This window comes from Planococcus citri, chromosome 5 (assembly GCF_950023065.1).
Source record: "Planococcus citri chromosome 5, ihPlaCitr1.1, whole genome shotgun sequence".
Lineage (NCBI taxonomy): Eukaryota > Metazoa > Arthropoda > Insecta > Hemiptera > Pseudococcidae > Planococcus > Planococcus citri.
Window position 1 is genome coordinate 22,575,397 of NC_088681.1, and position 14,661 is coordinate 22,590,057.

Here is a 14,661-nt window from a genome sequence, read left to right on the forward strand (position 1 = left end):
TCACTGGTCAGCGGTCAAGTCAAATCCGCCATCGTGTTTTGGTTCAACTTCGGTGGAATTTGCAGCCAATGGCAAAAATATACAAACACTATGCCGATTAGTATACACGTTGGTGATATTACCAGCAGATAAACAAAACTGCGCTTGAATGAATACACAGGGAGAGGAGAGGAGAGGGCGGCGTATAATTTATTCTTATAAGTCGCGATCTTATGTATACAACAGACAGCGAAAGACAAGCATAACTTTATAGTACTGCAGAAAGAGGGAACAGAGGAGAGATGATAGCGAGAGCACTGTACAAACTGTAGTAATCCTATTGCATACATATACGTGTTCCAGGCTCAAATATTTGAATAGAGAGAGGCATCAGACATCTTTACTTTTTAATATACGCGCACATATTTATATAGGTAGGTACTGCAGCTATTCTTCTAACAGGCGAACATTTTGAAACGTTTACAAGTAGAATGAAACAAAAAAGAAAAAAACGTGTTTACGATTGTACTTTTTCATCTCCATCTTCTTCTATAGCATCATCAATATCTCGATTCACAGATTCCGAGAGGAGAGCAACACTGTTGCACAGCATAGAGAGCTAACTAATCAACGACCAAAATACACAATAGGGCTGAAGGCTGTGATGCTGCGAACGTAACGCGGTACCGAGATGCGGCTAATGAACCGGTTGAATTTCGTTCGTGAATATACAGGGTGTCCTATACCAAACGTCTGGGGAAAAAATTATTCATTTCGTGTAGTAAAATTGGATTTGCATAACTCGTTCAATTTTGAAGGATTTTATAAAAATTCAGAAATATGTACATATTTTCGTTTAATTTGAGTACCTAATGCAGGACTCGTACTCAATTTTTTTTTAACAAAAATGACTTAAATAACCAAGAAGGTTGGAAAAAGTACGCAGAGAGTAGCCAAAAAAGGTACGAAATGCAAGCAAAACATTTTAATGCAGAAAAAATTACAAAAAAATCGACCGAAACTTCAACAATTTTCACAAAAAGCAGCATTTTTAGACAATTATTGACAAAAAAGAGACCCCTGGTCACAATTTATGCCCAAAAAGTTGGATTATATTCTAGACTTTTTTGATAAAAGGCGAGACTTTGACAGTTTTTAGCAAAAAAAATTAAATTTTTTGGCAATTTTAACGAAAGGCAGGACTTCTTATCGATTTCTTTTTGGCAAAATAACGAGCTTTGGGAAACTTTTGAAAAAAGTGAGATTTTTTGATTTTTAACAGAAAGTGAAATGTTGATAATTCCAGCATAATACACAGCTTTCAACAACTTTCGGCCAAAATGTGAAATTTAAAAAAAATGTTCAGCATGACATTGGAAGGACATTTTCAAAATTTAAAATGTATTGGAAACCCCCCTCCCCTCACCAAATTCATTTTCACAAAACTGCCAAAAAAAAAGCTTCAAAATTTTATAATTTTCAAAGGAAACAAAAAATAATCAAGAAAATAGGTACATTAAGCAATGGAAAATAATCAATTGGTTTTCATTAATAAAATATTTTATGTTTTGAAATTACATATTCGATTATTTTGACGTTTAAAAAAATGAAAAATTCACTTTTCATTTTTCGCTCGATTTTGATTAACCCTTTCGGCTATGAGACAAACTGACGGATAAAATTCGAAGTGCTTTAAACTGAGTAAGACCGGTTGCTTCCTAGAACTCAAAATTTGCTGGAAATCGCACATTCAGAAAGTATTCATGTCACAAATCGCAATAAACCTTAAATTGACTATTTTTCGATTTATGACACCGAATAGCATTATAAATCAAAATCAAGCCTTCTGAGGCATCTGATATTTCAAAATGAAAATATTGATAACAAGCATTTTTAAAAATAGAAAAAAAGATGAGCTAAAATAAAATAAGTTTGTGTAAAAAAAGAAATTTTTGAAGAAAAACAAGGCATGCGACTTCAGATGGTTATTCAAACTGCAAATGTTTGAAGGTGTTTGCTTGTGGGAGGATTAAAATTGATGGAAAAAGCTTTGTGTTATAGAGAGCATTTTTTGAAATTTTGAAAACTCGTGTCACAATTCAACCTGAAAAGTATGACATCATTTTCATTTTCTGACACATACATCTCTCTTGAGGTGATTTGCTTGGGTGAGTAAGTTACCTCAGAAGATGACTAGGTGAACTCTTGCGAGCATTTGAATTTTATGATAGATACTGTGTCATAATACAGCCCTCAATCTGTTTGTCATAAGGAGATAATAAAAATAAAATACGTACGTCATGTTGTGGAATTACTGGAATTACTTTTTAGAAGTCATCTTACAGATAATGAATTGATTGAGCGCAGTCTTTATGACACAGTATCCATCATAAAATTCAAATGCTTGCAAAAGTTTACCCAGTCATCTCCTGAGGCAACTTACTCACCCAAGCAAATTATCTCAAGAGAGATGTATGTGTCAGAAGATGAAAATGATACACATTTTTTAGAATTTCATTGAAAATTAGCGTTGAATTGTGACATGGGTTTTCAAAATTTTGAAAAATGCTCTCTATAACACAAAGATTTTTCCATCAATTTTAATCCTCCCACAAGCAATCACCTTCAAACATTTGCAGTTTGAATAACCATCTGAAGTCGCATGCCTTGTTTTTCTTCAGAAATTTCTTTTTTTACACAAACTTATTCTATTTTAGCTCATCTTTTTTTCTATTTTCAAAAATGCTTGTTATCAATATTTTCATCTTGAAATATCTGATGCCTCAGAAGGCTTGATTTTGATTTATAATGCTATTCGATGTCATAAATCGAAAAATAGTCAATTTAAGGTTTATTGCGATTTGTGACATGAATACTTTCTGAATGTGCGATTTCCAGCAAATTTTGAGTTCTAGGAAGCAACCAGCCTTACTCAGTTTAAAGCACTTTGAATTTTATCCGTCAGTTTGTCTCGTAGCCGAAAGGGTTAAATGACAGAATTATATGAAAATTCGGAAAAAATAAGGACCTTCGGGCAAAAAGAAAGACTTTTTCCTGACTTTTTAAAAATGGACTCTTAGGCAAACAGTAGATAAAATTTTCCTGACCTTCTGGATCGGAAGGACTGTTGGACATCCTAAATTGCAATAAAGTGATGCATCCAGAAATTTTTGGTAAAAAGCAAGACTTTGATAATTTAGCAAAAAACGAAACACTTCGAGAAAAAAGTGAGAATTTTTAACATTTTTTGAAAGCAATAAAATTCAAGAGATTTTTTCAGAAAAAGTGAGACTTTTGACAATTTTTAACAAGAAGTGATGCATTGGATATTAATTAGAAATGTTAGCTAAAAAAGAGGAAATGTTTGGCAATTGTAGGTAAAAAGCTCGGTGGCGAAGTGAGCCAATTTTCTGGATGACCGGGGGGGGGGATCTTGAAAATGCCAAATACTGAAATCGCAAGTTTTCCAACATCTCAGCTGGATTACTGCTTTCATTAGATAAAACCTGAATTTTTTCATGTCTTCTGAACAAGATACTTAAAAGATGTGAAAAAGTTGTAGGTATACGTCACTTTGCAATTGTGTTGAATGTAAACTTATTTTTTACTAAAAAGCTGGAAAAATTGGCAGATACAGATGAAAAATGATTAAATATAACATGATTTTGATTTTGAAGAGTTCTTCGAAATTCAGGCGGAGAGAGGTCGAAATTTTTTCATAAATTTTGTTTGAAAAAACTAGGTTTTTAACATTATTTTAAACAAAATTTTACCAATTTCAGAATTGTCAGTTCATCATTGAACATTCAAAATTGCCAACTTGCCAAATTTCCACTCAAAATTGCCAATTTTTTCCCAACATTCAAAATGCCCAGGAAGGGTAGAACCCCCATGCCTCCATGGTCGCTTAGTTACCGGTAAATTCCGAAAATTTCGTAAGGATACATACAACATTATTTCAGCATTCTAGTTCAACTTGGGTGAAATTTTGATTTTTATTACAACACTTCACGAATGTGGCGAGTTTTGTCTTTTGGTGACAAATTCATCAACTGGTGACAACGTGTAATTGATTTTTGACTTGGTGACTTGGTGGTGAAGCTGTCACCAAAGAGCCACCACATAGTTTTCTGCCGATCGTAGGCGAATTGTTGGTGAAGCAATCACTAGAAGGTCCCGTTTTGACCGTCTGGTGACTTCTTAAATATAGCTTCAAAATTAACAAAAATTCAATTTTCAAAAATTTTGAGAAACTTGTAAAAAAAATTACTCTTTTTGTAAGAGAACCTTTTTTGTTCGTCTTAAAAAATTATGCCAGAATTCATGGTCAAAAATTGGGTTTTCGAAAATTCACGCACCCCTGCCCCTTCAATTTCCAAGATTAGACTCATTTCAGGGGGCAATTCTTGCAAACAAAAAACAAAAAAAAACTGAGACATTTTCAGCAGTTTCTGGAATCAAACGATAGACATCATTGTCAACAAAGGTTTCCTTTCTCTTTCTCAAAAACTTGAACCGAAATTTGGGAAAATTGAATTTTTGAAAATTAAAAAAAACGGTAACTTTATTTTAGAATATTTTAACAAATTCAAAAAAAAAAAAAAATTTCAAGTGCGATTTTCAAACTTTTGCATAAAATATAAATTTTCTGAATCAAAGTGAACCGATGTGAATAATTCCTCCAATTCAACTCTCACACATCAACAACTACAAGTTTTGGGTCATTCTGGATCCAGCAGAGATTTTTTCATTTTCTCCAGAAATTTCAAATCACAATGGACGGGCAAAAAATGGACTTCAGTACTTTTAACTTTTGCCATTGCTCATTATGGGCACCTACTTGACCATTTTAGGTGATTACAACGATATTCCAGGAGTACGAGTGGGACACTCTGTATACAAAAGATGAGATTCGACTAAAACGTTATTCCAGCTCCAATCATCTTCATGATACTACGAGTATTGCTCAATACATCTGCATCGTTGATTAGACGACCTTTCAGTTATGAATCATTTCTATCTGTACCTATTCGTTCTTTTTATACAGTATAATTGGCTCTTTTATACACTGGTTGGCATGATGATATCGCTAATATCGCGAACAAGGTGCCTACGACCGAGATATGTGTTTCTAATTTATCTACACGCTAGTCATTCTTTGAATGAAAAAACGAATCAGCTACGAAATATCGACGATACCATTACCACCATTATACCCTACCATGGTGAAGCCATCGACCAAAACTCTGCACTCTGCGCTGGAGTATATTATTGGCAATGTTCCACGAGCGGGGGTTTCTCTGTCTTATGTGCCCTGTTCAGAACGACGACGACGCGACGTGCCCATGCCCACATATTCTGTACACGAGACATGGTACATACGTAATGATGCAATTTGTGGGTCATTTCGGTCCTACAGTTGAGGCTGCTGATACTTCGCCACCACCACCTCCTCCTCCTCCACCTCCACCTTGACTATATACCGATGCTGATAAAACCTTAATGTATTTTTATTTCGCATATACCATACATTACTGCAACCTTTAGTACATGTTATACTGGCATATGTGAGTATTAAGTACGCACATACAAATACATACATATATGAAAACGATAATGTTTTGCGCAGCTTGTATTATGCAAGCTTGCGATTTGGTACGACGTTATCTCGTCCATGGCGTACAATTTTAGTATTCTCTATCCATACGCATTGGCCGTAATTCCTGTGCTACGCGCGAGTCGCGCGTTTCCCTTTTTTTTTTAGGTACCTATATGCTTATCTAGGTACGTACATTTTACATAGGTACTAAATTTTGTTTCATGTCTGTTCATGGAATTACTTATTTGCAGATTTGTTGAATAAATAAATAGGAATAGGTAAACAAGGAGAAGGGTGAGGGGGTGAAGTACCCAATTTTTAAATTTCAAGGGTAATTTTCATTTCAAGTCCATCTCCAGCAGACTCATCCTGCATACAGAGAACCTGAAACTGAAATATGTAAGAAGGGGTGGGTTCATTTTCACGTTCTCACGAAGAATCCAGGGAGCCACCTTATTGATCTGTCCCCTTCTTGAATATGAATTCAGACTATTTTTTTAGAGTGCCCAAGTGTTCAAGAATCCTTTCTTTAATTTTGATAAAGAAGTGTAAAACTAAAAAGTATGATAAGACTTCCAAGATCTTTTTCATAGAACATACCGTCAAAGAGGATAGCAGAGTTGAACCTTTTTAATGAATGTTCAATTTGTTTCATTGTTCATTCCTTTGATTATTTTCCCATCGAACTTTAATGTATTTGTCCCAATTCTATGTAAAAAATACAAGTAGTTGTACACAGATCGTAACTTGTGTTTTAATTATCTATTCATTTATTTATTTATTTTACAGAAAACCGAAGAACGTTCAGTGCCAGTAGCAGTTCGTGTACACAGGACATTGGAGTTGGCTGATGATAAAATATATGTGATAACGTGCGGTAAATCCGGATTCAAGAATTCAAAGTAAGTAATATTGCTTCTGTAGCGCATAATGTTGTAGTCATTGCTTCGTCACATCGTATTAATCGCTCCTTTCGTTTTCATTTTCCAGAAATGAAATGTCATTGGTTTCATTGAAAGTGTTGGAAAACGACAAACGAGTCCAAGAAGTCGTCTACGGCCATTCGTATACCCTCAGAGCGGAAATTTCACGACCAGATGGTAAGATTGATTTCGATGATTTTCACGTTTTGAAGGATGAATGAAATCTTATTCCAAGTTTCGGTTTTCTAGTTATTTAATGTGTTAGGCACTAATTCAGAAAAAAAAAGAATATCTTGCTCCGGATGAGTTTTCTTTTCCATCTTGATGTACATATTTATGCTCGTGAAGCGAATCGTCTCAAAAAACTGATAAGAGAATAATAAGATCGTTTCATATGAATTTACTCAATTTTTAGACTGAGTTTATGTACTAGATTTTGTCAAGTTTTTTCACAAACATTACAAACACGTCATCATTAATCAGATACTTAATTGGAAAAAACGTCATAATTTTATCCCCAACCTTCCTAAAGATTGTGGAAGAAGGGTTCAAATTTTTCCTTTCATGATCCAAAATGATTTGTAAAAAAAAACTATTATTGAAGTTCTCCAAGTTTCATGTTGAATTTTTTCATGAAAAGTTCAACTTTCAAATGAGTGAGAAAAGATTCAAAATAAAACACAATTAATTGGTCATTCAGTAAACCATATTTCATTCGGAAAACTTGAATGGAGCAAGTAGTTCATATACGTAGAGTCCACAATTTTGACAAGAAAAATTCAGAAGGATAAAATTTATCAATGGCATATCGTTCATGGGAATATCTGTCTTTTTTTAGGAAGGAGGAGACTAGGTTTTAATACTGAATCATTTTTGAAAAATTCAATCCTTTTTCCCCCCTTGCGAGCTGAAATGTGAAAATGAGGCAGTCCTACTGCTACCTATTGTTTTTAATATGTATCTACATTTTAAAGAGGCCAAGTTCGAATTTTGAGTTTTTCTTTCAATTCGAGCCCCTCTTCCCTCAATTTTTCCCAATTTGAAAAAAATTAAAAATAATTAGTTTTGAGTCACTTTCAATATTTTTTGCGGGGGGGGAGGTGAGTTCTGTGCTTCTTTTTTAAAAATTCGATCGCCGTTAATTTTCCCCGTTTTGAAAAAAAAACAGAAATGACGTGTTGTATGCATAAGATAGTTATAGACATTTTTTGAAGAACTGAGTTAAAATTTTGATTTTTATAAAATTTGACTTCCCCTCTTGTATTTCTTCACTTGTCAAAAAATTAGAATTTGACGCGTTATATGACATGCTTGACAATTTTGGGGTGCAAATAAATTGAAATTTTGAGGGTTTTTTTTTGAATTCTACCCTCTCTTTCCTTAATTTCTTCTAATTTTGAAAAAAAATAAAGGCCGTGTTGTTTATTGTCCTAAAAAATTTTTGGGATGCTGAAATCCCAAGTCTTTTCCCCTCAATTCGGAGTGCTGAGTTCAAATTCTGATTTTTTTAAAAATTTGACTTCCCCTCGGCACTTTTTTTGAATTAGAAAAAAATCTGATGTCTAAGATCAAATTTAGAGCTTTTTTTGAGTTCAACTTCAAACCCTCTTAGTTTTTTCCAATTTTGAAAAAAAAAAAAATTAGAAGTAGGTGTTGTAAACGTTTTTGAAATTTTTTGAGGTGTTGAGTTCAAATTTTGACCTTTGATTGTCCATTTTTTCAAGTTTTTTCAATTTTTACATTAATCGAAATGACGTGTTGTATGTCATTATATCTTACATTTTTGGGGAGCAAAGTTCAAATTTTGAGATTTTTTTTTGTCTTTTTTTCTCGAAATCACTCCGTTTAATTTTTGGTAATTTAGAAAAAAATCGAAAACCACATCTTGTACTTACGTCTTTTTTGAGATTTTTCGGATGCTGCGTTCGAATTTTTTTTCAAGTTTTGCCTTCTCAAGGATAAATCGAATATGTATAATGTGCATGGGGCATTGTGTTCTATATATTTTAGAAGCACTGAGCTTAAATTTCGAACCTATTTTCAATTTGAGTCCTCCAACATTTTAAAATTTTAAAATTTCAAAGAAAAAAATTGACAAATAGAACGATCGGTTTTTCTCCTACTTTGCAAACTCCAGTAGTGATTTCGCACTCTGTACGACTATATACTAGACACGTATGGTACTCAACATTCTAATACACTAAAAACCTCAGCTATAGGAATTTTTTTCTTCCAAACAAATCCATCACTCTACGAAACTAATCAGTCATCAACGATGGTATAAGTACTATAAAATTGCATTAATTTCTCCTACCCTCCGACCTTCCTATCCTCAGATACCCATAGTACGTCACATCACATCTTATACGCACCTTGTTAAAAGTACATAGACATAGGTATACGTAATACGTGGCGTATATAACTATCGGTTCCGCGTAAATCATAGCACGTTCGTTAATTTCAATTACTCGGCCAGCTATGGCGTCCATAAATCACACGACAAGTAGTGTTGCTCGCTGTCGTCGTCGTTACACCGCCGTTATGTTGCTAAGCTACTACACTCAACACAGCCAGCCGCTTATATACATACGTATATTTCATTAATTTACCTCAAGGCGCTACTCTGCTGTTGTGGCAAAACACGACTATGGAGTATATTGTTACACAAGTACATACATGAGAACATACACTGGCTCAAGTAGCACCATAAAGACACAGAGAAGGAGAAAGAGACCCTATATCGTGCTAACATACATTTGCAGACTGACTCTGATTCGTGAAATTGACACTGCTATTGTGTTATTATTCCATACGATGATTCTGTATACATATAAGCAACTCCCTTCCACACTCCATCACTTTCTCAAAATTTTGCGCCGCACAATACATAAGGCTCTTTGGGGGCAAACATACCGGAGCTTTTACACCACCATTATCGTGGTCGACGTGGTCATATCATAGCAGCTAAATATTATACAACAGTAAAGTTAGGTATCCCAAATATCAAACGTTTAGTTTCTCTGTTTGAGACGTGAATTTAACCACATTTGCCTGTTCGGTTTGATCTTTGAAAAGCAATTATGATGGATAGTTCTAATTATTACTATAAAGCTTACAACAGAAGAAAACGTGAAGAACGCTGTAATAGTATATTACACCATAAGGGGCGAAAGTGGACGTTTTAACGACGAGTATTGTTCACTGAGCGAGCCGAAGGCGAGCGAAGTGGACGAGTTTACTGAACGAACCGAAGGTGAGGGAAGTAACTGCTACCGAACGAGCGAAGCGAGTGAGGTAGCAAAATTTACTCGTCGTTAAAAAGTTCACTCTCACACCTTATAATGTAAGATATTTTACATTACGAATTATAAGAAAGTATACGCATTCGTCGCTGCTATGTGGGGACCATGGTATTCAGTTGAGTCTTGAGTCTCTGCAGAATACAGAGTATAATATTGTGCAAGTTATTAATTTTAATTACATGGGTAATGAAATATGTATAAGATAGATAAATCGTTATTCAAACAAAATTCGAACAAACACAGCACATGCACATGACGAAAGAACTGACCATAACAACACACTTTTGACTTCACAAACAACAAAATAATTCAATGCTTGATTAACGCAAAACCCAGAAAAATCTCAATAATCTCATAACAATGTACTCATGTAAGCCTACTCGCGTTCGTTATCTTTTCGATAGGTTTCGGCTGGTGTTTGGTTAACGCGGGTGGAAAACTTCTGTACGTGTTTAGTTGACGCGGGTCGAAAGTGCCGGGATGAAAAGAGGGCTTTTCGCCCCGCATAGAAGGGGCGAAAGTGTGTACTTTCTTATCATGAGTAATGTAAAAAAAATTTTCGATTGAATCAAAATTATTTCAATTATTTGGTGTTCGATAAACGGGAGGTCTGTCAATCTTGGCCATTTGGAACCCAGGAACAGTCTGACAAAGTTATCCTTTCTGATAAATTTTTTTTTTAAAAACAGCTCAAGAAATAAGACTTTATTTTTGAAACTTCAAAGGTCGTATCATGTTCCAAAATAAATTACGTATTTAAAAATTGAGAAATATGTTTTTTCAGATTTTGGTCAAGTGTTTTGATTCACTTCCCATATTAGCATTTTAATTTGATTTTTTGAAGAAAAATGTGCCCCTTCACTTCACAAGATAGGCAACTTATCTGCCTGCGTTTTCTGTAACGGGTACCTCTCCCTACATTACATCAAGCAGTACATTGTTTGCAATTGAAATCATTCTCATACTCGTATGACTTTCTTTCGAAAAAAAATTCACCATCTCTTGGCTTACTCGTTGAATTCCAACTATCGAAAACTTACTCGTGTATTATCTGCCTTCAGCGTAGCACGTAAAATAAACGAAATAACTAAAAAGTATAGGCATGTACTTCAGCATTGGCAAAAACAAAAACGACATGAAAAAAAGAAGAACAACTGACGTAATTTATAAATCCCCTAACTCGTCAAAGGTGTCGCTTTTCAATCGGTATTTATCTCTACATTATGGAGGATGGATATGTATTATCTATCGAGACTCGCAATCGAAATACTCGTACTTTATACAGTGACGCGACGTGCCTGCGCCTCTTTTTTTTCGCGACGTCCTCGATTGGGAATTCTTTAAACGATACTAATCGAAAATGTTTTGCGATAACTTCAGTAAAAATGGCGATAGTCGCACGACGACTGTTGTAGGCAAACTAGCAAGATGTCAAAACTTTTATAAGTTACATCGTCGAGTCGAGATACGATACGAGGATTTTGCGATCAGCCGAAATAAGTATTATACTTTACAAGTTACAATATAGTACATGCACAATATAGGACTTTTCCTCGTTCCTTTTTTTTCCAATACAGCTATCGATATGTGTGTATACTATGGGATGGGATACGACGATGTAAAGAAAACTTCATGTACAATTTTAGCCTTTGCCTAATCTGACGACGATGACGATGACAGCGGCGGCATTTTCTCAATTTTTCTCAGTTTTTGAAGCATTTAAAAAAAAATTTCCAGACCTTTCAAACATCAACTAGGTACACACAAAATAGTGGGAAGGGGAGTTGAGAAAGCTGTCTTTATTTTAAAGTTTCGCTTTTTTATGTTCCCATTCTCGTACCCTCAAAAGGTTGTTGGATTTTATTAGAAAATAATTCCTTTTTATTTTATTTTCCTTGTATCAAAATTTTCAGAATGTTGCATTTCTGCTTCGAAATTGCGTTAAATAGGTAATTGTATTTGAAACTCCCACTGTGTCTGTCGCAACCACAGGTCCTTACTTGGGTCTGAAAACACCCACTGATTGAAAATTCTGATTGTTTCATTTTTTGTTGGTTTTTTGGAAATTATGGAAATATTGTACATAATATGTACAATACTCCCACTGTGTCTGTCTCAACCACTGGTCCTTACTTGGGTCTGAAAACACCCACAGATTGAAACAGTGTCTGTCTCACCCACAGGTCCTTTCTTGAGTCTGAAAATACCTACTGACTAAAAATTCTGATTGTTTAATTTTTGGTTAATTTTTTGAAATTTTTGGAAATACCTACTTACCGATCCATGAACACTCAATAAATCTATAAATCTATCTAATATCTTTCAAGTATAAAAAAAAAACTGGAACCGTTTTTTAAAAAATGTCAACTCTAGAAGGCCTTCCTACAGAAGGAATAAAATAAGAAGAGGAAGGATGTGAAATGTTCTACAATCTTGAAAAATAAAAATCAGTGCTTCATTCACTTTCATAAGGGTAAGGGCACCAATTATCGTCCAGTCCGCAATATGGACCAGCGCCCGTTCTCGTCGGAAATTAGCGCAATCTGTCAGGAAAAAACGTTTTCCAATGTATTTTTCAGCAAAAAAAAAAACGAATAAGACAACAATTACAACTGTGAAGTCAAAACTCGTTGAGAAATTTACAAAAAACTGTTTTGAGACACTGAAAATTTTTTTTGGTGTGTTTTTCAACTTCTATTAAAATATAATTGTGGTTGTGGTGTAATTTTCTAAATGTTATACTGATGTTTATAAAATTATAATATCAAAAAAGGATGTAGTTTCTGCTGGAGTAATCAGTTTTTGCTAAAAATGAGGATATGTCCAGAAATTTTTGGTGCAAAGTTTTTTTTTATGGGGTGCGCTAATATGGACCATCTGTGATATTGAAATTTTTTACTCATTTTCATCATTTCTTACAGCTACTGAAAAAGGGAATGCTTGAAATACTTTTTTTGTTCATTTCTACAAATAAATATAATGTTTTGAAACGTAAAAATATGTTCATTTTGAAATTCTTTAGGTGGTCCATATTAGGCGTCCAAAATTTTGAATTGTCATTTTGACACTTGTCATTCAACAATTTTAAAAAAAATATTCAAAATTAACCTGCACTGCTTAGACTCCGTTTTTTTATTCATTTCTACAAATAAATATGACGTTTTGAAAAATGTAAAGGGGTTTATTTTAAAATTTTATAGGTGGTCTATATTAGGCGTCCAAAATTTCAAACGGTCATTTTGACACTCGTCACGTCACTCAATAATGAAAAAAAACATACTTAAGTTGACCTTCACCCCTGAAGTTTTGTACTTACAGTATTAGTGGAAGGATGGAACTTCATTTTAAGCCTCTGTGAAGGTTTCTACACCCTATAGTTTTCAAGTGGCAATCCTCCAAAAAAAGTGGTCCATATTTGGTGCCTCTACCCTTACATTTAGTTACTGCACTGAATTTTTCAGCCCTAAAAGGATTGAACGAAACCCGCTGAATGTTGAAAAAATTTGGGAGTACCTATTTGAACCCCACTTGTCTTTTCCATCTTCAAAAATTTATGGCCCAAATCAGAAAGCTTATTTCAATTTATTAATCAACGATTTTTGAATTAAGCAAACTTTAAAAATGATTAAATTTTTTGACTGTGAGATTGAAATGCATTTAGAAAAAAAAAATCATTTCTCCAGAACATTCTTATGCCGATCTTAAAACCCCCTCCTCAAATTTGAGACCTTTAAAATCAAATTTGACCCTTTGCAATATAGAAAACACATTTGTGACCTCCAATTCAATTTTTGCCCCATTCTTGGCATATTTTGACCCAGTTTCCAAGTGATGCCATGAGTTTGGTTTGGTGAAAACCCGAGGTCAGAAATGAACTCGCCACCCCAAAAAACCCAAGATTACAATTGAATCGGTCAGTGCAGAAAGGGCATAAGTCCATTTTTGCGTTTTTCAGGAATAACAAAAAACTGATTCATTCAAAAATCAAAAAATTTCAGTAAACATGCTTAAGGTCATTGAAAGAGGACCCCAAGACACAACTTTTAGCGCAGTTTCCAAAAAAAAATATTCACGTGCGCCAGTGCTGTTGCTGCCTAAACAAATGGGACTTAGACCCTTTCTGCACTGAATTGACAAAATTTCTTTCGAAATTTCTCGGGCACGAATGGGGCTTGATTCTACATCTAAGTACATCATTTAGACTGCTATCCCGTTTAAATTGACCAAAAACCCCTCGAGTTCTAAGACTTTTTGTCGAAGTTGTTAATTTTTTCATCCTTTTTCAGTTCAGAGATTAACTTAAATTTCAAAAAATGGTCTTCTCAAAAATGTTAGTTATTTTTCAAGGAATTTAAAAAATTTTACAAAAAAGTCATAAATGCGGATCCGCCCTTTTTCTGCGCCCAAATACCACTTTCCCGGCAGTTTTGCGGAAATCTGACATCACCAGTCGATCCGCCATACTTTGAAACCCCCATTTCCGCAAAAAAATTTTTTTTCAAAAATGTGACTTGTTACCTTTCTGCACTGACCGATTCAATTGTTCAGCTCGTTTGGGCGACATTTTCTCCAACTTTTTCATGCAATAAAAAAATCACAAAAAAATTTAAAACTTTTCAAAATTTAATACAAAAAAAATTGTTTTTTTTTACAAAAAAGCAAGACTTTGTGGAAAACTTCTGAAGAAAAAAATCACATTTTTTGGAATTTTTGCAGAAAACTGAAAATTTTTAGGAAAAAACGAGACTTTAATGCAATTCTGATAGACCGTCAGACTCTTTACTATTTTTGGCTGAAAGTGAGATTATGACAATTTTAGCAAAAGGAAAAGTTTTTCAGAAAGATTCGGCAAAATAGC

At 34.2% G+C, this 14,661-nt stretch overlaps 1 protein-coding gene across 1 annotated transcript in view; it reads left to right on the top strand.

Annotated features, from left to right (window-relative positions):
- Positions 1 to 14,661, top strand: part of LOC135847111 (uncharacterized) — a 114,001-nt gene that overhangs the window by 93,299 nt on the left and 6,041 nt on the right. Inside the window, exons 4-5 of the mRNA XM_065366527.1 lie at positions 6,368 to 6,480; positions 6,569 to 6,678. Of these exons, the coding sequence (XP_065222599.1) occupies positions 6,368 to 6,480; positions 6,569 to 6,678 (223 nt within the window). The remainder of the gene's footprint in view (positions 1 to 6,367; positions 6,481 to 6,568; positions 6,679 to 14,661) is intronic.